A 23,062-nucleotide genomic window follows, 5' to 3' on the forward strand; every position below is an offset into this window, starting at 1 on the left:
CTTTAGCACTATGCTTCCTCCTTCTCCGTAGCTGGCTTAAAGTGTAACACGCTAATAGGAGCCTTTCTTGAACAGCCCCAGGATACCTGGTATGGGATGCAGCTCTACTGGGCAAGGAGGAAACTAACTAAAGTGATGTAGTTCTGACTGCCCACCCCTACCGCCCTTTGAGGAGCCAGAGGATCCAGTGATGGAATTAAAGAGTGGGGCAGTTTACAATAACATGTCATCTACCCTGGAAGGGCAGCCACGTGGGCACTTAGCATACATGAATGAGTGACCATGTGAATGTGTGAATTAATTTGAGAACTAATGCGTGGCTTTTATGTCCTTGAATGATGGTGGGGAATTGTGCAGGGGACTGGGGAAGGGGTTACACCCTTGGTTCTTAAACCCAGACCTTGAAGGCCCTGGGCGATGTGTTCACGTGCTCAGGCATGTCAGAATGAGCACGCGGTCCTGGGAGAAAGGGCTATTTGGAGAGCAGCTGTGAAGGCTCTGGGAGTGGGAACAGGGAGAGGGCACAGCCTTTGGGTGGCGTCTCTCTTTCATCCACTACAAGTTCATGCCACACGCTACTTCCAGTGTACTTCATGGACAAGGCCAAGGCTGACAGCCTGCTCAAATGAGATGCCAGACAGAGAGCCTTACAGGCGTTTGTTTTCCACAAGGAAGGTAAAAGGTGTGTGTTTGCGAAGAGAAATTGGAAGGAAGATGTGGTTTTGTTGGCTAAGATGATGTGGTGCATGGATATTTCCCAGTGAGTATATCTAATAATACTTAGAATGATGACATTGCAGTTTTATGGAAAAGAGGCTTCAATTGGCATTGTGTCTCAGAAGACCACAGCTTCTGGGGACCCCCAGGGGGTTCTGAGCCTTTAATACTTGATCTGAGAGCTCAGTCAGAAGCAGCGGTGAAGGTCTTTGTGCTTGAAGCACTCACTTGGGGGGTGGGAAGGCACTGTCCGGGCCTCTGGGCCAGGAGGGAACTTCTCTCAGCGAAGAAAGGCCTCTGTGTGCTGCTGAGATCCTGGACAATGCCAAAAGGGGTCTCTTCGGGCCTTCTGGGCTGGCTCCCGGTGACAAGTAGCTCTTCCCTCTTGGTGGGCTGGGCTGAGTGTGTGCCGAGCTGAAGGCTACGTCTGCAGTCTCAGACTATTTTAAATCACAATAAGGCCTTGACCTTCGTGAGGCTCTGGGCTCTGCTGCCCCAGCTCCCTCTGGACTCAGGGGAGAGGGCACCCGCAGCAGGCTGATGCTCAGGCCCCACCTGTCAGGCCTAATGGATGGCTTCTCAGGAGGCCTAACCCTGCGAGGAAAACCTGCACAGACACCTTGGTTTTATAGCAGATGCCATTTCTTTGCTGGAAACCTGTCATTTTTCTTCATTCTCTCAACTTTTGAAGCTCTGGGAGAGAGGAGGAGGTGTGAGTCCCTGATGTGAGGAGCTGCAGTGAGCCTAGTGCAGCTATTTTTTCCCCCATAGTTCACTTTCAACCCCCATAGAGGCTTAGGCCTTTTTTTTTTTTCTTTGCTAGACTCATTCAGTTAACAAATCCTTGCAGTTTTTATCACCCTTAAACAGTCTCAAGAGAACTTTGACCCCCTAGCCTTTAAAATTTAAGATTTCCTCGGGCTTCCCTGGTGGCGCAGTGGTTGAGAATCTGCCTGCCAATGCAGGGGACACGGGTTCGAGCCCTGGTCTGGGAAGATCCCACATGCCGCGGAGCAACTGGGCCCGTGAGCCACAACTACTGAGCCTGCGCGTCTGGAGCCTGTGCTCCGCAACAAGAGAGGCCGCGACAGTGAGAGGCCCGCGCACTGCGATGAAGAGTGGCCCCCGCTCGCCGCAACTAGAGAAAGCCCTCGCACAGAAACGAAGACCCAATACAGCCATAAATAAATTAAAAATAAATAAATAAATAAAGTGAATGATTTAAAAAAAAAAAAAAAGATTTCCTCAAAGGCCCTTGCAAGGTGCAGCTTTTTTCTGGGCCTCCCAGCTTCGTGGCCTTTGCCCAGCACTGCCAGCGAGATGAAACCTATATGTGGTGAGCTCGGTTTTTAGCAAAAAGCTAGTCTTGGGCATTGAATCCCAGAGCTGGAGGAATCCTAGAACTAAGGCGTCAGATGATTTCTCCCTTTACAGACCAAGAATTCGAGGTCAGGAGAGGGAAGGTGCTGGATCACAGGTACTTAAAGATGAGAGCTGCGAGTCCTGGCGTCCTGTCAGCACGCCAGTGGTGGAGTTGAGGGGGCTCAGTCAGCCCCCTGCAAACATTCAGCCTGTGCCAAAACAGGCCAGTGTGTCCCTGTAAGACAAGCCTCAGAGCACAATGTACCCCCCAGCAGGCTCTGTTTCCTAGGGAGCAATCTGGAGCCCCTGACCTCAGAGCATGTGGCCCCAGTCTCTGCTGGCATTGAGGGTCAGCTGACTAGCCAGTATGATGTGGTGACTGCGGCCAGCCCCCCACTAGGGGGCACTGTCCTGCCCCAGTGCTGAGGTTCTGCACCCTCCCGCTAGCTTTCACTTTGGCTGCCTTGGCCAAAACTGAGAGTGAAAAGAGTTAGCATTCAGGAGCGGGGCAAAGTCTGTGGTGTGTTCTAATGGAGGCTGTGAGGGCACAGATAATCCCCAAGCCATTTCCAAGTGGCTCTGGGTCAGGCTCCCATCTCCCCCAGCTCGGCCTTCTCTGGACATGTATTGGGCTTCCTGACTCTGTCTTTCCTGAGCTGTGCCTGCTGCTGATACCAACCTTATGGGAGCTGGGGTCAGTCATCCAGTCTCGGCTCAAAGGCTGTGTCCTCCATCAAGTGTTGCTTCTTGTGGGTTCTGCTGGGCACTTGGCTTTTCTAGCCCCCTGTGGATGTGAGGATGCCTTTCCCTACCCTCTGCCTTCCAGGCAGTACACAATTAGACAAAATCTCAGCACAGTGTCACAGAGAGCGTACTGGTCCTATTTTACAAATAGAGAAATGGAGGCTCCGAGAAGTCATAACTTGTCAGAAGTTATGGCTGGCAGAGCTGGGAGAGCACTCAAAACCCCCCTCAACCCCAGCTGCATGTCTTCTGACTAGAGTGACTCCCTTGAGGTAAGGCCTGGCCCAGCCCATGCCCAACACCCAGTAAATGTTTGTGAGATGAATGAGTTGGTGGATTAATTAAGCATGCAAGTGCCCCTTGCTCTATGCAAATCTGAGAGAAGACCTTGAAAGCTGTTTTTAGATTAAGCAGGGCGCTGTGTTCTGTCCAGTGCCTTTGCTCAGTGCCTGGTGATGTGAATGAACAGGGACTGTTAGAAGGCAGGGTGGAGAGTAGTGCCCGCCTTCCAGGAGTACCACAGATGGGCCTGGGCTCGGGGACCCAAAGGTCCTGTGCAGGGGGCAGGGCCTAATTGGAGCCCTAGAAACAACGCTGGACACAACTGTCAGCACAGCTTTCGTTCTGTGATCACTAGTCTTGGTACGTGAGGGTTTACTAGGCATCAAGGGGAACTTAACCCTCATTTATAAAAGAGCTTCTGTGGGAAAAGGAACCTCAGGGGAATGTAGGTTACCCGCTTTCCAGCTGAATATACAGTAACCTTTGTTTGCTTTACAAACACAGTCTCATAACCCTTAAGAGAACTTTGCAAGCAAGATTCTCTAGCTATCCCAATATACAGGTAAGAAAGCTGAGGTTTGAAGAGGGCTGACCTGCCCTTGGTCAGAGGAGAGCTAGAAACCAGGGTCCTGTTTTTCCCCAGACTAAACCACCAACTTAGGGCAAACAAGACCTCTGGGAATTGGGGCTTATCAGAGATAATGAAAGCAAAGCCATGGGGTTTAAGTGGCTCTGTTTTAAACAAACATTTAAGTCCCTGGGAGCCTGAGCTTTCTTTCAACACTGTTTGCAGTAGTGGCTGAAAAATTGATTTCCTGCAAAGCCTCTCTCCAGAGTTCAGAGCAAGGGTGGGTAAACTAGAAAATCACCCAGAGGACGCCTGCGTCTCACAGGCTAGTAGTAGGCCCTCGCGTTCCACTGCAGCTGGTGGCCTGGCAGGGCTGGCTTTCCCCACACAGGGATGAGGAAGGATTATGCCGGTCCAGGGTCAGTGCGGTTACCGGTTTCTGGGCTCAGGGATGGGTCTAACCAGGGGCCCAGGGGCAGCAACTGAGGCCTTCGGCAGTCCCTGGAGGGGTTTGGGCGAGGTAGGGTGCTGTTTGCCTGCCCACAGGCTCTGCCTAGAGAAATTTCAGCCCCTCTGGGCCTTCACCATCATCTTCTTGGGGCCCTGGCACCTGCTGGAGGTGGCCTGAGTGGGGGATCTCCAGCTCTCGTTTCATCCTCATAATAACCTCTGAGGCCTGGGTGAGGCCCCTCTTATCCCTTATTTTTCTCATCACCTCTCCTGCTTACCTTTCCTTCTCACTCACTCTGTTCCAGCCATAACACACCAGCCATGCTCCTAGTCTGGGGCCTTTGCGCTGGAGGCTGTTCCCTCTTGTCTGGAATATTTTCCTCCAGACGCTGCACCGTCCTCTCCCCCACTTCCTTTCTCAAATGCCTCCTTCTCAATGGGGCTTACATTGGTCGACCTCTTTTAAGTTGCTTTTTCCTTTCCAGCAATTCCCAAATACCCTCTTACCCTGTATTTTCCCTCTTCCCCAGTACTTATCTTCTTATACACCAGTTACTTACTGTCTCTTCCCCCACTAAAACATAAGCTCCATGAGAATGTCTTTTTTTCCTTGCTGTTTCCCCAATATTGGGGCAACGAATTAAGGAACCCATGTGTATGGTCAGGCCTCTCAAGATGGCTGTTCTCTTGCTCTCTGTACATCCCCTGCCTGACCAGTGCCTGTATCACCTAAACCTTACACACATGACTGATCTTCCTTTGTTCTTGTCCCAGGCCCCAGCTGGGGCTGTTCTTATCAAAGGGGTGGTGAGGGGCATGCCATTCCATTGGTTTCCCTCGTAACTAATGAACCCACCTGACATCAATTCCCCTATAACTGGTAATCTCCCCTCCCCCACCACCAAGCGGAGACTGCCACCATGTCCTGCCCACCATCAGCTGCACACAGTGGGGCGTCACTCCAGGACCTTGCTTCAGACATGTAAGATTCCTCCATCCATTAAACCATTGATGTCTCTGCTGCTGACTCTGAGCTCTTCCTTCAGTCTTAAAGCTGGACAAGTGCAGGCCTTGTAGGCCTGTGGTGTGCAGCCCAACAATGTGAGTAGGCATCAAGAGCCCCTTTCACAAAGAAGAAACACCTGGCCTCAGGTGGTTAAAGGGCCTTGATCTCAGCTGGTGATGGGAGGAGCTAGGGTGTGAGTATCACCCACCGCTCCACCATTCTCCCTCCTTTCCCCACTTACCCAAAGTTTTCCCCGTGTACCTAGAACCAGGAGGCTGCAGGATGTCTGAGAGCCCTTCCTTTGGTGGCTAAAGGTGGGGCACCAGTGACTAAAGCCTTGAAGTTGACCTCCAGGCGTGCGCCCACGTTCAGCAAATATAGCAGGTAAAAATTTAACTTTGCATTGCCTTTTAATGGCTTCGTTAACCAAGGATTTAACCAGGTCTGCTGCTTTTGTTTTTATGTCTTTACTTTGGGTTTTTCCAATGATTGTTTCCCTTTATGATGGGAGGACGGTAGAAAATAAGGATAACAATCCAGTTTATGAAAAAATCACAGCAACAAGCGAATTTTGTAGAATTGCGTTTGCAGTCACTGCTAGGAATGCATCTGACAGATGAAAGGCTAGCGGGCTGGGGTGGGCGCGGAGCAAAGCCTCTAAGTAACCCGTTCGATGGCTCTCTAGCGCCCTGTGCCCGGGGTGCCTCCCCTCCTCCCGCTGGTGCAGCACGGAGACGCGACCCCGGGTAGCTCCGAGCGGCCACGCCTCCCCACGGCTGTTATTTAGACACCCCCCCCCCAACTGCAACCTCAGCCGGGGAGTATGGGCTAAGGGCTCCCGCGCAGCGCCAGGCGGAGAACCGGGTGCTTAGGGGAGACAGGGAAGGGTGCTGGTGTTTAATGAGAAACACCCGAGTGTTCTCCAAGCATCTGGCCATCAAATCTTGCACTCAGCCAATGTATAAAATCGTAGTGTGGGGGAGGCGCTCGTATCCCCGTCTTGGCTGAGGATGTGGCGGCTGTCTAGGGGCTGTTGTTCAATGCAGGCCACTCCTCCCGCTCGGAGGCTCAGGGCCGGTGTCCCAGCCACGGCCCGGCCGGCCTAGCGCAGAAGCTGCTTGCGGAGGGCAGCGCCGGGCGAACGCAGGCCGCGCGGGGTCTGATCGGGGATCATGGCCGCGCTGTGCTCGGCGCGCAGCGTCAGGTACGGGCACGCGGCGCGCAAGCGGCGCAGGCCGGCCGCGCTCACGTTGCGGCAGAAGTCCACGTGCAGCGTCTGCAGCGCCCGCCCGTGCGCCGCCACGGCCGTCAGCGTGCGGTTGGTGACGCGCGCGCAGTTCTCCAGGCGCAGCGCGCGCAGGCGCGGGCAGGAGCGCAGCAGTCGCGCCAGGCAGTCGTCGGTGACGTGGCCGCAGCCCGACAGCGTGACGGATGCCAGGTTGGGGCACCTGCGGAGAGAACGCGGTGACCGCGGGCCGGGGCCGAGGAGGGTGCGGTTAGCGTGCTAGCGTGCGGCCGCCCCCGGTCACGCCCCTTAGCTCCCTGGTTGGTCCCCGTGCCAACTCTGGGAGACCGGGCAGGCCCTCCTGCTTTTTATAGAGGAGGAACGGGCCCAGAGAGTTTCGGGCACTTGCCCGCGGTGACACGCCGGGATCTGAACCGGGGCTTCTGTCCCGTGTCCCCTGTTCTTTCTGCCACTCCACCCCACCTTACTTTAATCTGCCTGGGCTCTTAGCCCCAGGAGCCCAAGCCCCGGTCCTGCTGTGGACATAGGTGATGCTGATTCCAAGGAGGGTCGGCTATAGTTTCTTTGATTCTTTCAGACTTGTTGCCTTGGGTGGGGGTGAGGAAAGCGGTGCGGAGTGACCGCTCCAGTCTAGCTTCAAGCTGAGGCCCTGATGCTCCTGGCAGGACGGTGCAGGGAGGAAGGGTTTCCCGTGGGGTGGCTTAGAGTCAGGCCCATTCCAACCCGTGAGGCCATCGGGGCATGCCTCTTTGAGTATTCGCTCTGAGTTCTAGAGCCCTGGTTTCAGCTCAGTTGACTGAGGCAGTTACTGCATCTCCAGTGGGATGCCGGCCTGTCACAGGCCAGGATCCGGAGGTAGCTAGACCCAGGCCTGAGGTGGGTACGATCAGGGATACAGGTAGCTTGTCCAGAAAGCTTTGGGTGGGGGGGGGGGGGGTCTCTCTGCCCCAACCTTACCAGCACCTGCTGGGGGAAAAGATCTTGAGCAAAGTTGGACTTGGCTTATTTGCGCCATGACCTTGATTAAGTCGCTCGCTGAGCCTTAGTTTACCTGGGGGTGTGTGTTGGGGGTGGGTGGCGGGGAGGGAAGAATGCCTACCAGTGGGGTTGTTGTGATGATTAAGCGAGATTTGGGGTATCTGGAACCTGTACAGGACCTTCTGTAGGCTATCATAACTCATGTTTCCTGGGAGCAAGTCAAGAAGGACCTGTCTCAGGGGTGCAGGCCTTGGCTTCCTGTAGCCAGAGGGAGCTGGAGTCGGGCCACAGGGGGTTTCCCTCTCCCCATCAGCCTCCCCCATTGCCCCTTGACTGCACCTGCCTGGGCCAGCTCAGCTCCCTTGTCCCTGAGCAAGGAGGTGAGGAACTAAAACAGACTGGGCATGGCCACATCCACACACCGAGTGCATCCTGTCTTCCCAAGTCCACACAACTTCCTAAGTCTTCATATCAACCTTCCACCCCCAATTTCATGAATGAGGAAACTGGCTCAGGGAGCTCAAGTGACTTGCCTGTGACATATTTGCTCTCTGACCCAGGACAAATGTCCGAACCTTACTTTCAGGGTGGTGGTAAGGATTAGGTAGGTGTTTAAGCCCCAGGGCTGTTAAATGATCCCTTCCTCTAAGAACCTTTAAAATAATCCTGATGCAGGAAGAAACCAGAGAAAGAAAAAGCCAGCTCCTTCCCTGCCCATCTATCCTCAGCTTTCCTCTCACAACCCCTCTCCCCAGCTGATTGCCAGATCTAGATTTGGTGCATACTTATCAATACTTACTATGTGCCAGTGCTCCTGTATCATTTAATCCTTTCAGCATGTGAGATAAGGTAGTTTATCCCATTTTACAGATAAAGAAATGAGGTTGAAAGTGTTTAAATATTTGGGCTGGGGTCACATGGTTGGACAGTAGCAGAACTGGGGGACTCAGCCCCGAACCCTTTGCTTTTTTGGTGACACAGGGGACCCTTGCTGTACCTCGACAGTGGCCTTGGAGGTCCAGTCCACACCTTGCTGGTTTGGGGGATTAAACCTGGTTCCCCTACAACAACAATGCAGCAGATTCGGGGCAAGCTTTTCACCCCATACATATCGCCCTCCAGTCTGATTTCTGGGCCTTGTTAAACTCATCAAAATGGCATGGTCCCATCAGGGACCAGCCCCAAGTCCATCTTCTGTTTTCTTCTACTGCCTTAAAAGAAAAAAAGAAAGGTGGGGCCAGGCCACTACACTATTTCCTTCCATTCCTTGTTGGGCTGCCAGAATATAGCAGCTGTTAGACTTGGGTGGCAGCAAGCTGACTGAACCTAGTTAGTAAACAAGGGGGAGTCTTTCCTGAAAGGCAGGACAGGACTGGTAAAGCCTCAGAATCTGTTCTCGCATGGACTGCTCTAGGCAGGAGGCTGTGACTGTGAAGGGAGTCTCACCCATGGCTAAGCCTCTGTGGGGCTGACAGGTCAAATACAGGATGTATTTGGGACAGACACCAAAAAAATTATTCCGTCTATCTGAAATTCAGATTTAGCTGGGCCTTTTGAATTTTTATTTGCTAATATCCGGCAATCCTAGACTGGGGCAAGTCACACAACCTGTCAAGAGTTCTGGCTTGCTCATTTGAAACTTAGGCTAAAACACTCTCTCCTTCAGGTACCATTAAGGTTAGTGAGTTTCTAATGAGGAAACCATTATCACCACCCCTACTTCTGGAGCCTGGCTTGGTCAGCTAACCCAGAGCTGAGCACCCTAACTCTCCTTCCTCAGCTGCATTTCACAGGTCTTGGGGTTTGCTTGCTAGGGGCAGATCGGAGGGGTGAGCTGATTGCTGAATCTAGAAACCTCTTCCTGGAGCCTGACCTTGAAAATGAAGGCGCAGCTGGACCCACCCAGCACTTAATGGCTGCCAGGGAGGACAGCTGCCTGAAACACAGGGACAGCTGAAGCCAAGTTCGTCCTCTTTGCCGAAGCAGCTCCAGGACCCGTGAGGCTAAGAGGAGGATTGATGCCCGTTTCCCCCAGGATTTTATCCATCTTCTGGGGACTGCGCAGTGGGCAGGCCTGGAGGGTCTGCCTTGAGCCTAGTCTGAGGCTTCCTGAAGCAAAGCCGTCTTGCTCTTGTAATTTGCTCTTCCCTGACCCCCAGAAGCCTCCCAGAGCTCTGGATGCCAGCGCTGCTCAGAGGCGGCCTACCTGTCGCACACCTGGAGGAGGAAATCACTGACTAGGCTCTCGTGCCGGCTGCAGATGCTCCTCTGGAGGGCGCTCTTGAGCCAGTCCTCGATGCTGCACACCTGCACGCGGCTGGAGTGCCAGCAGATGGAGAGGCTCCTGAGCGCCGGGCTCAGGAGGAAGTTGTCCTTCTTGAGTTCTGTGAGGGAACGAAAGTGCAGCAGAGGCCAGAGTGCGGGGTCCTCAAACACGTCCTGGAGCTGGGGGCAGGTCCTGGCAAGGTTCTTCCTGCTGTCCTTGTCCAGAAAGGAGAAGAGGTGTAGCAGGCACTCGCGGTTGAGCTGGGTGATGTGCATGGTGCACAGCAGCCACAGAGTGTGGCTGGAGCCCGGGGACCTGACCTCTACCTCCTGCTGCTCCTCCCCAGCTCTGGGCTGGTGGACATATATGGTTGAGGAATGGTGTTTATTTTTGGCCAACAACTGGTGCTGCTGCTGTGACGAGGGGGGAAGCCCAGACCCAGACATACGTGCAGCAGTCTGTGGCTCGGCTTATGTTCCGAGGAATTGAAAATCCTGGCAGAAAAGCAGCGTATTGAAGTTAAATAGCTTCCTTAAAAGGGATTTCTTTCCTTTTAGCTGACCATGGTGTTAGGCGGAGAGCTCTTTGGGCATTTTCATTTGTGGTGCTGGCTAGACCACCTCTGTCTGGGCTTGCAGTCTCTACTCACTGGGAGGGACTCTAATTGTAAATAGTATCTGTTTTTGTTTCCTGGGACATCAATATGAGTCTCTTGCTCTACTCTTAGTAGGAAGCAGCCTGCTGTCTATGAAGAGCTAAGGGTGACGGTTTTGTGCTCAGAGGTGTAAGCAGAAGGCATGGGTGATGCTTTTCTCTGTTATTTTGTTCAGTAGAGACGGTTTCCAGGCTAGGCTGAACTACTTTCAGATTCTGCTGCTCTCCTCCAGGCAAAGGGATTTCTTTGGTCTCCCAGTTGGCTGTATTTTTACCCTGAGCTTTTTCATAAAAGATTTGTCTTAAGTAGCTTATCTCTCCAAGGTTCTTCTGTGTGTGTCACGTTTTAAACTTGTTTACTTGGCTTTACATTTTTCCAAATATGTGTCCTGCTGTATCTAGTCTGTATTTCCCAAAATGTCAGGATGGATGAGGTAGCTCTTAATACAAAACTGCTTGAAACAATTTTAAGTTGAAGTATTTCACTCTTTTGCCCTTTAAGCCAGCCACACACCATCCTCCTTGTGAGTGATGCTTTTAGTTCCTGGAATTAAGCTGCTAGGCAAGTTGCCTGGAGGTTGTTCATTAAGTTCTCCCTTCCTAAAGTAACTGAGATTTCTCAGTCCATGGATCCATTTTCTAATACTGCTTCACTCCCAGTCATTCACCAGACCCTACCGCATTTCCCCTCCAGTGAACTCCTGGCTTTGTGTACTGGTTGGTTGGTTTGTGGGCTACAGTAGTGAGATGAGGAAACATTTTTCCTCTGCTGGACCAGGGAACACCACCTCAGTGGTTACCTTTGTCCCTTTTCCCACATAATTATAATGGGAAGGAATGGGAATACTTTGTTTCCACTTGCGTGGAGTAACACAGATAAGGCACATACGGCAGACCCTCTTCGGGAACTAAGGCTCGATCGGACCTGGTGCAGCTTTGCCTGTGAAAGCAGAATGCAGCCTAGAGGAGAAAGCAGCCGTCCTAACCAGCTCCCTTGTGCTGAGGAGCCAGTCTCAGTGGCCCCCTGTGCCTCAGGTACCCCGCCACTGCCGAGGTAAAGTGGAAGGGGTGACTTTTCTTAAAAACAACATGAACCAAGAAACAGCCAAAAGGAAGATGTGTTTCTCAAGGAAAGGTTAACTAGGAGCTGCTCATATTTCAAGCTAATCATTTTAATTGTTCAAATTACAGCTGACAGCCAGAGTCCCTCTTTGGGCTCTAGCTACACTCACCCACTAAAACGGTACTGCTGCACCAGAGGCGGATTTGCTAGAAAGCCTTATTATCCCCACTTTCCCTCCCAAATCCTTTCCAAACCAGTACTTTTTAGAGGGCCGATCCCTGGAAGTAGTTGGTTCTTTCACCTTCCTAAAAGGCAGAGCCGTATTAAGTGTGCTGGCCACAGGGGAGGAGAGTCATTGTGGTTCCTGGTGGCTTCCATGCTGCACTCCCGCAGCTCTGCTCGAACAGCAAAAGGTGGGCAGGGTGAATGTTCAGAGCCTGCCTCTTCGCTGCTTGTCCCATGGGGTTGTAGGGAGCACCTCAGAATGCAGGGTGGGTCCCTGTGCATGCCTGCCTGCAGGGAGGGATCTGGCTTACGGCCTGGGTGGTGTGACAGCAGCTCCCCCCAGCTCCTCCCTTTCCGCCTGTGGAGCTCAGCTCCGTGGCTGCAGCAGTAGCTGCTATGGCCTCTGACCAGCACAGCTGCCAAAAGGAGACGTGTGACATGGGAACTGGAGGCAAAACCATTTGGGCTGCAGGCGCCTTTGTCTTCAGTTTCAGAAGACTGATAGAAACAGGCAAATAAGTAACACAGGAAAACGATGGGTGTGGACACAGGGTGGGTCTTGGGTGTTTTGCTTGTTTGCAGGGGGCATAGGGGTAGAGAGGGGTGTAAAGCAGAATATTTATTTTTTAACAATGGCACTTGTTTGCCTGTTTGGCTTTAAAAGGCGATCCTTTGCTCGGAGCCCCAAACCTAGTTCCTCTGGCTCCGAAGGAGTCAAGTGGACCTCATTTTTATAATATCAGTGTCACAAGGAAAGACAGGATGAAATCACTCCGTGCTGGTGAGCTCCCTCAGGACCTGAATGCAGGCACTAGAGGATCTCTCCCACCACCCCCCTGCCCCTCCAGGTCACTCCATCTGGGCCCGTGTGCACCAGCAGCCCCAGATGGTGAGGGGTCTGTAAAAACCTACTACTACCGGTTGACTGACTCTAATGGCCTGTAGCTTGAGCTAACTACATCATCACTTACTATGCTCCACTGAAAGGTGTTAAGAAATAATAGTCAAAAGGAAAGAGACCAGATCTTTAATGATACTTTCCATAAAACAGTTCAGGTTGGTGAAGCAGAAAAGGGATGTGATTACAACTTAAATGAAATCAGTCACTTGCACAGTTAAACCTCTCAGCATCATACAGACTAGGTTTTAGTGGAAATGATTACGTCACACACAACCAACACTCACAGAGGGCAGTCTGGAGTCCGTCACAGTCAGACCTGAGGGGGAAGGTACTGCACCCGTGAGGTGATGCACAGACCTTGGACCACAGCATGACGCCACCCACGCCCACCCCTTCCTGTGCTATGGGCACCTTCCTGCGGCCATACGCTCATCCCTTGGGACCCATGCCCTGGATGCAGGAACGGACTTTGTTCAGGAGCTTCTCCAGGGCCTGTGTGAAGAGGCCACTTCAGCAACAGGGGGGATGTGAGAAAGTTTAGGGGACGGTGGAGGTGGAAGTGGGATAAGTATATCTAAATAGACTTATGTACATACACTAAACCAATGAAGAAGAGGTTTGGCTTTAAGAAATAAATATGCCCCCAACCCCAGAAACCAAGCTGCTGAGCAGGTTCCACAGGTGAGATACACATTTAACACTTAACCAGGGCCCGTATACTTTACTGGTTTTATTCTATTACATTTGTCATCACTAGACACTGAGTAGAATACAGTGGATAAGCAAAAGTTTCTCCACCATGGAGAGAGATTTGTGTTGCCACAAACTGTTTCTGTCACCCACCTGTGTGGGAGGACTTCTGAGAAAGTTTTCTTGTTCCGAGGAGCCCTGTGACTCGGCCTGAGGCCCTGCCTCAGCACTGCTCTCTGAGCGAGAAGCCACAAACATGCTAGAGACAACACGGCACAAGGGAAGAGCCCCGAAGAGCACGAAGTCAGCTTTTGAAATAGGCGTGATAAAGCTGCACAGTTAAATTTTCAAAATACAGATAGGCACATTTACATTACTGGTGTTCAAGTGCACAGTTCACATGGATCCAATCACTTTTCCAAAGAACCTTCATGATATCCTTCAAACATGTCTGCTGAAGTAAAATCAAGAAATAAAAACACTACAGAATCAGAGAGGAGATGTGTTCATTTCCTAAGCCAACAGTGTTGCCTGTGTGAGGACCACTTTCCCCAACAAAGTAGTCTAGTCTGTTGTAAGTTCCATTTGGTATAAAGGCCACTTTCCTCCATCAACACTGCCCGAGGCTTTCTTGCTGGAGTTATAACTGCTGCCTGTCCAGAGACTAATGATTTAAGTGCAAATGTTACAAGTTACAGCTGTGTACCTTCTAAACAAAAGATCCTGGACTCATAGGAGCGAGATCAAAGGAGATGCACGTTTCAAGTTCAATGACATGTGGTGTTAATGTACTGATATAGTAGATCAAATTATGTGAAACTGTCATTTTTGTAGATCAAAAACAGTCAAATAGAATTTCACATGGCTCGACCTGTGTAATTTAACATTGTGAACTGTTTTAAATACATGTTTCCCTCTTAATTCTAGGCTCTCTGTTTCTAAGTTGTAAGACTTAAACACGATGGCAGAGCTTTTTTCTCTGGAGTGAAAGTGCAGACCAGTGCTGTCTGAGAGGGTTCGGCACACAGGTGGAACTGTCCCAGACCACAGGGCGGTCCTGTGCCACGTGTGGCTGCTGAGCATTTGAAATGTGGCCAGTGTGACTGGAGAACTGAGTTTTTAATTTATTTTTAATTAAAATTAACATTTAACTAACCATATGTGGCCAGTGACTGCTGTATTGGACAGTGCAAGTTTAGACATAATTGTAATTTGCTCCTAGTTAAAGTATATAGCAGATGTGTTCTGCTCTGAGAAAATGTGGGATTTATCCGGCCAATATTAAAGTGGAAGTGGAGCACATCTGCTCCTGCAACTGCAAATATCCGACCTAGGAGGACAGCCACCCAACTTTCTTTTACATTCATACACTTAAATTATCTGGACTATTTTTTTCTTTTAACAGAAAAACAAGAATAGCAAAAAGTCCGGTTGGCTGGCTTAACATGAAATACATTCTGCCCCTTGTAACAACTTGTAGAGAATTGGGAAGGGAGGAAAATAATGATTGGGACAAGGAATGAACGTGAAAATGTGCATGGTCCTATCCCACAGGCCTAGCTGGAGCTCCTTCCTTTTCTCTCACTAATTTGCACATCATGCCACCAGCACCCCAAGGTCCACAGGCTGGCTTGGAGCACTTGCAGAAAGCACAGTTACCTTCATTAGATGGGATTCTGGTTCCAGATTTCAGTTTGAGTTAAATCTAAATAGTGCTGGTGCCTATTTTTCTTGAAAATTTTAAAACAGACTACTAACCTCAAGAATAGAAACTCTACTTATTCAAAGTGAAAATATTTTCAATTGCTCTGCTATGAGGATAGGCCAATGAGAGTTGTTAAAACTTAGACTAGTAAAGACTTTAGTTTCCTTCTGTGGAAGCAGACCCCACAGTATTACCTGACGTTTAGGTGATGGTCAGAATCAACTCTGGGGGGTAGCATCTCAACCTCAGGTGACCAAGTAAGAAGTAAGACTACAGTGGACATGCAGTTAATCCCAGTGCTACAACTAACGGGGAATTAGGTGCTGACTCAAAAAGGCGAACAGAAGCTATGGTTTCATGGCAGTGGATAAATAACACCTGGATAACATGTAGCCGAGTCATGGAATTTTTTAAACACTTAAGTGTATTTGGCCTTACTGCGAGTTTTCAGTACCCCTATCTCTATGAAAATACCCCAAAACCAAAAAAAAAAAAGGTAATTCTTGAAGTTGCAATATAGTTACAACTGAACCAACAAATTTAGTTAGTTAGTGCTGATAAACAGCAGCTTTGAGAGATACGAAGAGCAGCAATTACCTGGTCTACTTAATGATGCCCTTTCCGTTATCTTTTACAAGCAAAAAGAATGATTACTGAGCAGTCACTGAAATCTCGTGGGCCACAAATTACGTGCACAAAGGATCCTTGATTTTGAGCCAACCTGATCTCCGTTACAGCTGTGAGAAGGCAGCAGGTGGTTACGTTGCTCTTCACGATCAGGAACATATCTTTCTTTCAGCATGTGAGAGTAACAATGCATTGATGTAAATGTGCCTCAGAGTGAGAACTGAACATTAATATAAAGTCAAATAGAACTAAGTTCTTGAAACTACATATAAAAACTGAATTATTACAACTAAAGCAGCAAATCAAAATATCTGCTGAGGTTTTCTGGTAGAACTAAAAAAAAAAATTAGTTGGTGCCCATGTTCAATAAGTCACTACCATTGACAAAATAAAACTAAACCCAAAATAGGAAACTGAAAAGTGCATAATGAAATTAAATCTTGGATCAAGTATTTATGGAAAATTGGAAATGTTTGTCCGGTATAGTTGACGAATAATGATTTGGAGGAGGTATTAAAGTTTATCCGACCCAGCTTTGGCCTGGCGTTCCACATAAAACAGGATGTAGGCCTTGGCCTTCACAACGGTGTCTTCGTCAGTCAGTGTTACAGTACTGTCATTGAAATGGAACCAGCGACCTTCGTGAGTTGCATATGCTGTGTAATGTCCAGAACCGACCCTGTAAGGAAAGGTCAAATGATCAAAGAAAAAGACTACAGAAATCACAAAAGAATTTATGCAACCATATAAATTATTAGGTAGACAATAAATTTTAATAAGTACTGTAATTAGAGAATAAATCCTAGAGGCTTGTAATTTAAGATGGTTGCTTGGGCTCATGTGTTTATCTTCTCAAAACTCATTGAAATGACAAGGAATATACTGACACTGGAAAACAGGGAAGAGTGCCATGGACTGACCAGAAACTGAGGATTTTTTTAGGACACACAAAGCAGTGTTTACATGGTACTGGACTAACAGAGAAACCAAACAGCGAAGGAGCTCTCAACCTAACAAGCTGAGGTCAAAGCCTATGGAAACATGGAAAACTGAGGACCAGATTTCCTATCAAAGTCTTAGAAGAAACCTGAGCATAAGACAGAAATCTGCCTCCAGGGAAGCACTTTCCCTCCTACTTTGGCCATCAAAGGCTTTTCTCTCTCAGCATGACCCACCCACTCAAACATGGAGCCCCAGAGTCAGTCCTCCCGGGTAGGAGAAAGCCTGTAGATAGAATAGAGACCTTCATAAACTGCTAGAAAAACCCTTACAACAACATTTCCATGAGCTGAAGACATCAGACTAAGAGTGCCCCTGTCAACTACCAAAGAGAAATGCATCTGATGTAATTTCTTAAGTCCAAAGAAAAAAACAAACAAATGAGAATCAGACACGTAGTGGACTTGTCATTTATAACTATGAATGGTGAAGTCAGTGGAGCAATGTCTACAAAGTTCAGAGGGAAAAGGATTTTCAACATGGATAGCGGTTTGCCAAGTCTGAAGGTAAAACTGCCATTCTCAAGCAGACCAGAAATAAGGTATATACCCCTAATACAGACTTTCAGGGGAAAAAAGTAATCGAGAATGTCATTTAACAAAATAAGAAATGCACCTTTAAAGTAGATGACATGAAGTAAAGTTATTCTAAATAATCCCCCATTTCCCCCCATTTAAATATCAATTGGCCAAGGAAATCAACAGCTTTGGAGTAAAGACTACTCAGGATTTTGTGGACAATAGACTGGTTCCGAATGCTGGGCTCAAATGAACCCTTCTCCATTTTGCTCTCATGCGCCTTCTCTTCATGCTTTGCAACATCCTCAGGAATATCCTTTCCCACCAAGATTGAAGGAAAGTTCTACTTCACCCACTTTAATGAATCTGAATCTACTGTATAGGGAGTCTGGGGAGGGTTATCGGGAGTGGTACAACATTGTGGGTCTTCACTCTGTATTCCCAGCCCTGAGAAGCCTGCTGGCATACTCACCCGGAACCATGGTGCACCACCACAGCAGCAAGGTCGTAGAGGCAGTTCTCTGGGCCACTGTTCTCAGGCTACAGAACAAGGGAGAAGGTATCCCAGGACTGAGTTAGGAGCAGTGGTCAATGACATCAGCGTCTCCCTACCTCAGTGACCTCTACCCTCTCTTCGTGAAGACTTAATTTTACTGAAGAGCCATCTTTTCACCAGGCTAACAAAGGTAATTACCTTACCTCTAGTAAGTAGCATTTCATGTCTAGGCCTCGCAGGGGAAACTCTACATATGTATCAACTTTGTTTCTTAAATATGCTGTCCAATGAAATCTTTTCAAATGTAAGCATAGCACCTGGATGAGAGATAAAGACAAAAATTATAAACAATTTACCTTTCAATCAAAATTAGCTACTTGGTACTAATGTCTCTTAAATAATATTTTAGGTGGCCTACCAGTTTTTCTTTTGATTCTTGATATTAGTTTCTTCCACGAATACCTTATTGTGGTACTGTGATTTATAACAGTATTTTTTTAGTCTTTGTCTCCTTTCCTGGCACAGAACTTCTAAAAGCCTTGAAATTTTCTAAGTGAGGAGAGCCGTGAAGGTGTCTTTTTATGTTAATGAGGTATGGGCGCTTGTTGCCAAGAGAACCAATCAAGAGATGAGAGAGTTGGAACTTTCAGTCCCACCCCCCCGACCCCCAGGAGGGGAGAGGGACTGGAGTTTGAATGATCAGCAGTGGCTGGTGATTTAATCAGTCAGCCTGTGTAATGAAGCCCAAAAGGACAGGGTTTGGAGAGCTTCTAGGTTGGGGAACCAGAGCTCTTCCACGTGCCACCATGCTGGGCCCCAAACTCCATGAGGACAGAAGCTCCTTTGTTCAGGACTTTGCCCTTTGTATCTCTTCATCTGGTTGTTGATTTGTATCCTTTAACATCCTTTGTCATAAATTGGTAATCTAGTGAACAGACGGGTTTCCTGCGTTCTGTGAGCTGCTCTAGCAAATTAATAGAACCCAAGGAGGGGGTCATGGGAACCTCTGATTTATAACTAGTCGGTCACAAGTAGGGGTAACAATGTGGACTTGTGACTGGTGTCTGAAGTCCAGGGAAAGGGTCATAGGAACCCTCAATCTGTAGTTTGTCGTTGAGAAGCATAATGCACAAAGTAACCACCTAGGCTTGTGATTGGTGTCTGATGTGGAGGGTGGTCTTGTGGGACTGAGCCCTTACCCTGTGGAATCTGATGCTATCTCTGGGTAGATAGTGTCAGAATTGAGTTCAATTGTAGGACACCCATCGTGTCAGAGAAGTGCTTGTTAGTGGTGTGGTGGGAAAAAAAACCCTCCACACATTGTAAATAGTGATTAGGACACATTTACTTATGAATTCTTAAAGGGTGTATTTAGTTTTACTGAAAACCTTAGAGACCAATGCAGAACAGATTATATAAGTATAAAGTTAGAAAAATAATTTGTCTTCCAGTCAGTCATAAGCATTTTTTCCCTCAAAATTGCATTATAATTTGAAACTCAACACTTACCTTGGGTAGTTTCTGAATCCAAAACTTTTTAGTGGACTTTTGTTTCTTCTTGCACTTGTGGCACATATATAACTCTGTCTCATCAAGTTCTTCTAAGTCGGTAAAACTGCGAAGACAATCTAAAACCAAATTGATTTTGGTAGCATTAAAACAGGATGTCTTTTATAGAGGCAGTGTACTGTAGGAAGAAAAGACTATGAACTTCGAAGCTGAACAACTCAGGTTCATATCTCAGCTTTATTAGCTATATGACCTTAGAAGAGTCAGCCTTTCTCAGTTGCAAAATGGAGACCAAAAAAAAAAGTCTACATTGAAGGACTGTTGTGAGGAAGAGAAATAACATGTATAATGTGCCTGGCATCATGTCTAATAATCTGATGATGATCAATTCATGACAGATGGTATTATTGTAGTTGGGTTTACTATTATTAGTAAAAGAATTAATCTGGATAATTCTGATAAAAATGGTTCCCTAATGAAATCAAGGTTCAAAGAGCAATTTTCTCTCAGTATCTTACATAACAAAGGACAAAGCCCCAAGTTCATAAAAATGTCAAGTTTAGCTCAAACATTTTCACAGTCATAACTTAATAAACATACACTACAGAAGGCTGCATTATTGACCTTCCTATTATATCTCCAGTGAATCCTTTGCTTCACACACTACTCAGAATCCCCTAGATAAACCACAGCTATATTTTTTTCTTTTAAAGATTTAACTGTGTAATCTGGGATTTGGTAAACTTTGGCCCCAAGCCAAATCCAGCCACCTGGTTTTGTAAATAAAATTTGGAACATAACCACACCCACTCATTTATATACTCTGTGGCCGCTTTTACACTCCAACAGAACTGAGTAGCTGTGACGTAGACCTTATTTGCTGTAAAGCCTAAAAAAATTACCATCTGGCCCTTTATAGAAAAAGTTTGCCACATCTTGGCAAAATTAGTAATATATTCAGAAGTCCATGTATCAATAAAATGTATGTATAGTTCTGTGAGAATAAATATTTTTTTAGAGAAGAATATGAATGCCTATGTACTCACCACTCCAGTAAGGAAATGGACTCTCTCTAGTACTTGAGGAGCCAGAGTTTACGTGAATGGCATCCCCTAGAGTTGTTCAGGGGGCAGCCTGTGCGGCAGCCCTGTTAAGAGCTTCCTGGGTGCCTCATCCCAATCAACCCTCCCCCAACCCCAGAAGTAGTCATTATCCTGACCTCCGTTTAATCATTTCTTGGCATGTCCTTATATTCCATATATATGCATTTATGCATCTTTAAACAGTATACTGTTTGGTTTGAGAAGTTGGGTCGCAAGCACAAACCTAGCGTATAAGGAAAGGCAACACTCTCGCTGTACTCAGAGTCTCCAAGTCACAGTCAGCCTTGGCACTAGAGAGAGTGTAAGAAAGAGCCCTTCAGGGGAGTTAGTGGGACAAGGTCTAGCAGGGATTAGATGTGGGCCGGGTTCTACACAGGCCAGCATGTACCCAGAGGCCCATGTACTCTTTTTTTAAGCATACTTTTTTAAAGCATAACATACTATATTAGCTTCAAGTGTATAATATAATGATTCAATATTTGTATATATTGTAAAATGATCACAATAAATCTAGTTACCTTTAGTCACCATAAATGTTTCAAATTTTTTTCTTCTGATGAGAACTTTTAAGATTTACCCTCTTAGTGACTTCCAAATATGCAATACAGTATAACCTATAGTTAGCATGCTATACATTACATCCCTGTGACTTTATAAGTGCAAGTTTGTACCTTTTGACCCCCTTCACCCATTTTACCCACCCTCCACCCCGATTCTGGCACCGATCAATCTGTTCTCTTTATCTATGAGCTTGTTTTTTGTTTGTTTTTGTTTTTTAGATTCCATACATAAGTGAGATCATATGGTATTTGTCTTTCTCTGCCTGACTTATTTCACTTAGCACAATGCCCTCAAGATCCATCCATGTTGTCCCAAATGGCAAGATTTCATTCTTTTTCTTTTTGGCTGCGTTCGGTCTTCGTTGCTGCACGTGGGCTTTTCTCTAGTTGCGGTGAGCAGGGGCTACTCTTCGTTGTGGTGCACGGGTTTCTCATTGTGGCGGCTTCTCTTGTGGAGCACGGGCTCTAGGCGTGCAGGCTTCAGTAGTTGCAGCACGTGGGCTCAGTAGTTGTGGCTCTCAGGCTGTAGAGCACAGGCTCAGTAGTTGTGGTGCACGGGCTTAGGTGCTCCACAGCATGTGGGATCTTCCTGGACCAGGGATCGAACCTGTGTCCCCTACGTTGGCAGGCGGATTCATAACCACTGCGCCACCAGGGAAGTCCAAAGATTTCTTTCTCAGGGCTGAATTATATTCCATTGTGCATGTGAGTGAGTGTGTGTGTGTGTGTGTGTGTGTATGTATCACATTTTCTTTACCCATTCATCCATCAGTGGACACTTAGGTTGTTTCCGTATCTTGGCTGTTGTAAATAATGCTGCAATGAACATGAGGGTGCATATATCTTTTGAAATTAGTGTTTTTGTTTTCTTTGGATAAATACCCAGAAGTGGAATTGCTGGATCATATGGTAGTTCTATTTTTAATTTTTTGAGGAACCTCCATACTGTTTTCCATAGTGGCTGCACCAATTTACAATCCCACTAACAGTGTATGAGGGTTCCCTTTTCTCTACATCCTCCTCAACACTTGTTATTTGTTGTCTTGATGACAGCCATTCTTACAGGTGTGTGGTGGTATTTCATTGTGGTTTTGATTTTTATTTCCCTGATAATGATGTTGAGCATCTTTTCATATACCTGTTGGCCCTCTGTATGTCTTCTTTGGAAAAATGTCTATTCAGATCTTCTGCCCATTCCTTCAGCTGACTCTTTTTTTTTTTTTAATTTATTATTTTATTTATTTATTTTTGGCTGCGTTGGGTCTTCGTTGCTGTGTGCGGGCTTTCTCTAGTTGGCGGCAAGCGGGGGCTACTCTTCATTGCGGTGAATGGGCTTCTCATTGCGGTGTCTTGTTGCAGTTGCAGAGCACGGGCTATAGGTGCATGGGCTTCAGTAGTTGTGGCATGTGGGCTCAGTAGTTGTGGCTCATGGGCTCTAGAGCGCAGGCTCAGTAGTTGTGGCGCACAGGCTTAGCTGCTTTGCGGCATGTGGGATCTTCCCGGACCAGGGCTCAAACCCGTGTCCCCTGCACTGGCAGGTGGATTCTTAACCACTGCGCCACCAGGGAAGTCCCCTTCAGCTGACTCAATGCAGGTTTAAACTATGCAGGTCCACTCATATACAGGTATTTTTAAGTAGTAAATACTACAGTACTACATGGTCTGTGGTTGGTTGAATCCATGGATGCAGAAGAACTGTGGACATGAAGGGCTGACTATAAATTATACGTGGACTAACCCCCTCATTCCTCAAGGGTTGACTGCAATCAGATTGTTTTTTTCTGCTATTCAGTTGTGCAAGTGTTTTATATATTTTGGATATTAACCCCTTATCAGATATATGATGCAAATTCAGTAGGTTGCTTTTTCATTTTGTTGATGATTTCCTTTGCCGTGCAGAAGCTTTTTAGTTTAATGTAGTCCCACTTGTTTGTTTTTGTTTTTGTTGCCTTTGCTTTTGGAGTCAGATCCAGAAAATCATCACCAAGACTGAGGTCAAGGAACTTACTGAGTATGTTTTCTTCTAGGGATTTTAGGGTTTCAGGTCTTACATTCAATTCTTTAATCCATTTTGAGTTAATCTGTGTGTAAGATAGTGGTCCAGTTTCATTCTTTTACATATGGCTGTCTGGTTTTCCAAACACCATTTATTGAAGAGATGGTCCTTTCCCCATTGCATATTCTTGGCTCCTTTGTCATAAATTAACTGACCATGTATGCGTGGTTTATTTCTGGGTTCTCTATTCTGTTCCATTGATCTATGTGTCTGTGTTTGTGCCAATACCATACTGTTTTGATGACTGTAACTTTGTAGTATAGTTTGAAATCAGGGAGCATAATACCTCCAGCTTTGTTCTTTTTTTCTCTAGTTGTTTTGGCTATTCAGGGTCATT

The 23,062-nt window shown here is 47.4% G+C and overlaps 2 protein-coding genes across 3 annotated transcripts in view; both read right to left on the bottom strand.

The window, feature by feature from the left end:
• Nucleotides 1–5,925: 5,925 nt before the first annotated feature.
• On the bottom strand, nt 5,926–9,906 carry FBXL22 (F-box and leucine rich repeat protein 22). The gene is made up of 2 exons (XM_061182036.1): nt 9,560–9,906; nt 5,926–6,577 (listed from the first exon to the last, which is right to left on the bottom strand). Exons 1-2 carry the CDS (start codon nt 9,892–9,894, stop codon nt 6,232–6,234), a joined length of 681 nt encoding a protein of 226 aa, XP_061038019.1. The 5' UTR covers nt 9,895–9,906; the 3' UTR covers nt 5,926–6,231.
• A 5,893-nt stretch (nt 9,907–15,799) lies between these two features.
• Nucleotides 15,800–23,062, bottom strand: part of USP3 (ubiquitin specific peptidase 3) — a 95,952-nt gene continuing 88,689 nt past the window's right edge. For both annotated transcript variants that reach the window (XM_061180216.1, XM_061180217.1), the window contains 4 exons: nt 19,007–19,125; nt 17,701–17,814; nt 17,474–17,541; nt 15,800–16,163 (listed from right to left, as the gene is read on the bottom strand). In XM_061180216.1, the coding sequence (XP_061036199.1) occupies nt 15,998–16,163; nt 17,474–17,541; nt 17,701–17,814; nt 19,007–19,125 (467 nt within the window). In that variant the 3' untranslated portion in view covers nt 15,800–15,997. The remainder of the gene's footprint in view (nt 16,164–17,473; nt 17,542–17,700; nt 17,815–19,006; nt 19,126–23,062) is intronic.

This window comes from Eubalaena glacialis, chromosome 2 (assembly GCF_028564815.1).
Source record: "Eubalaena glacialis isolate mEubGla1 chromosome 2, mEubGla1.1.hap2.+ XY, whole genome shotgun sequence".
NCBI lineage: Eukaryota > Metazoa > Chordata > Mammalia > Artiodactyla > Balaenidae > Eubalaena > Eubalaena glacialis.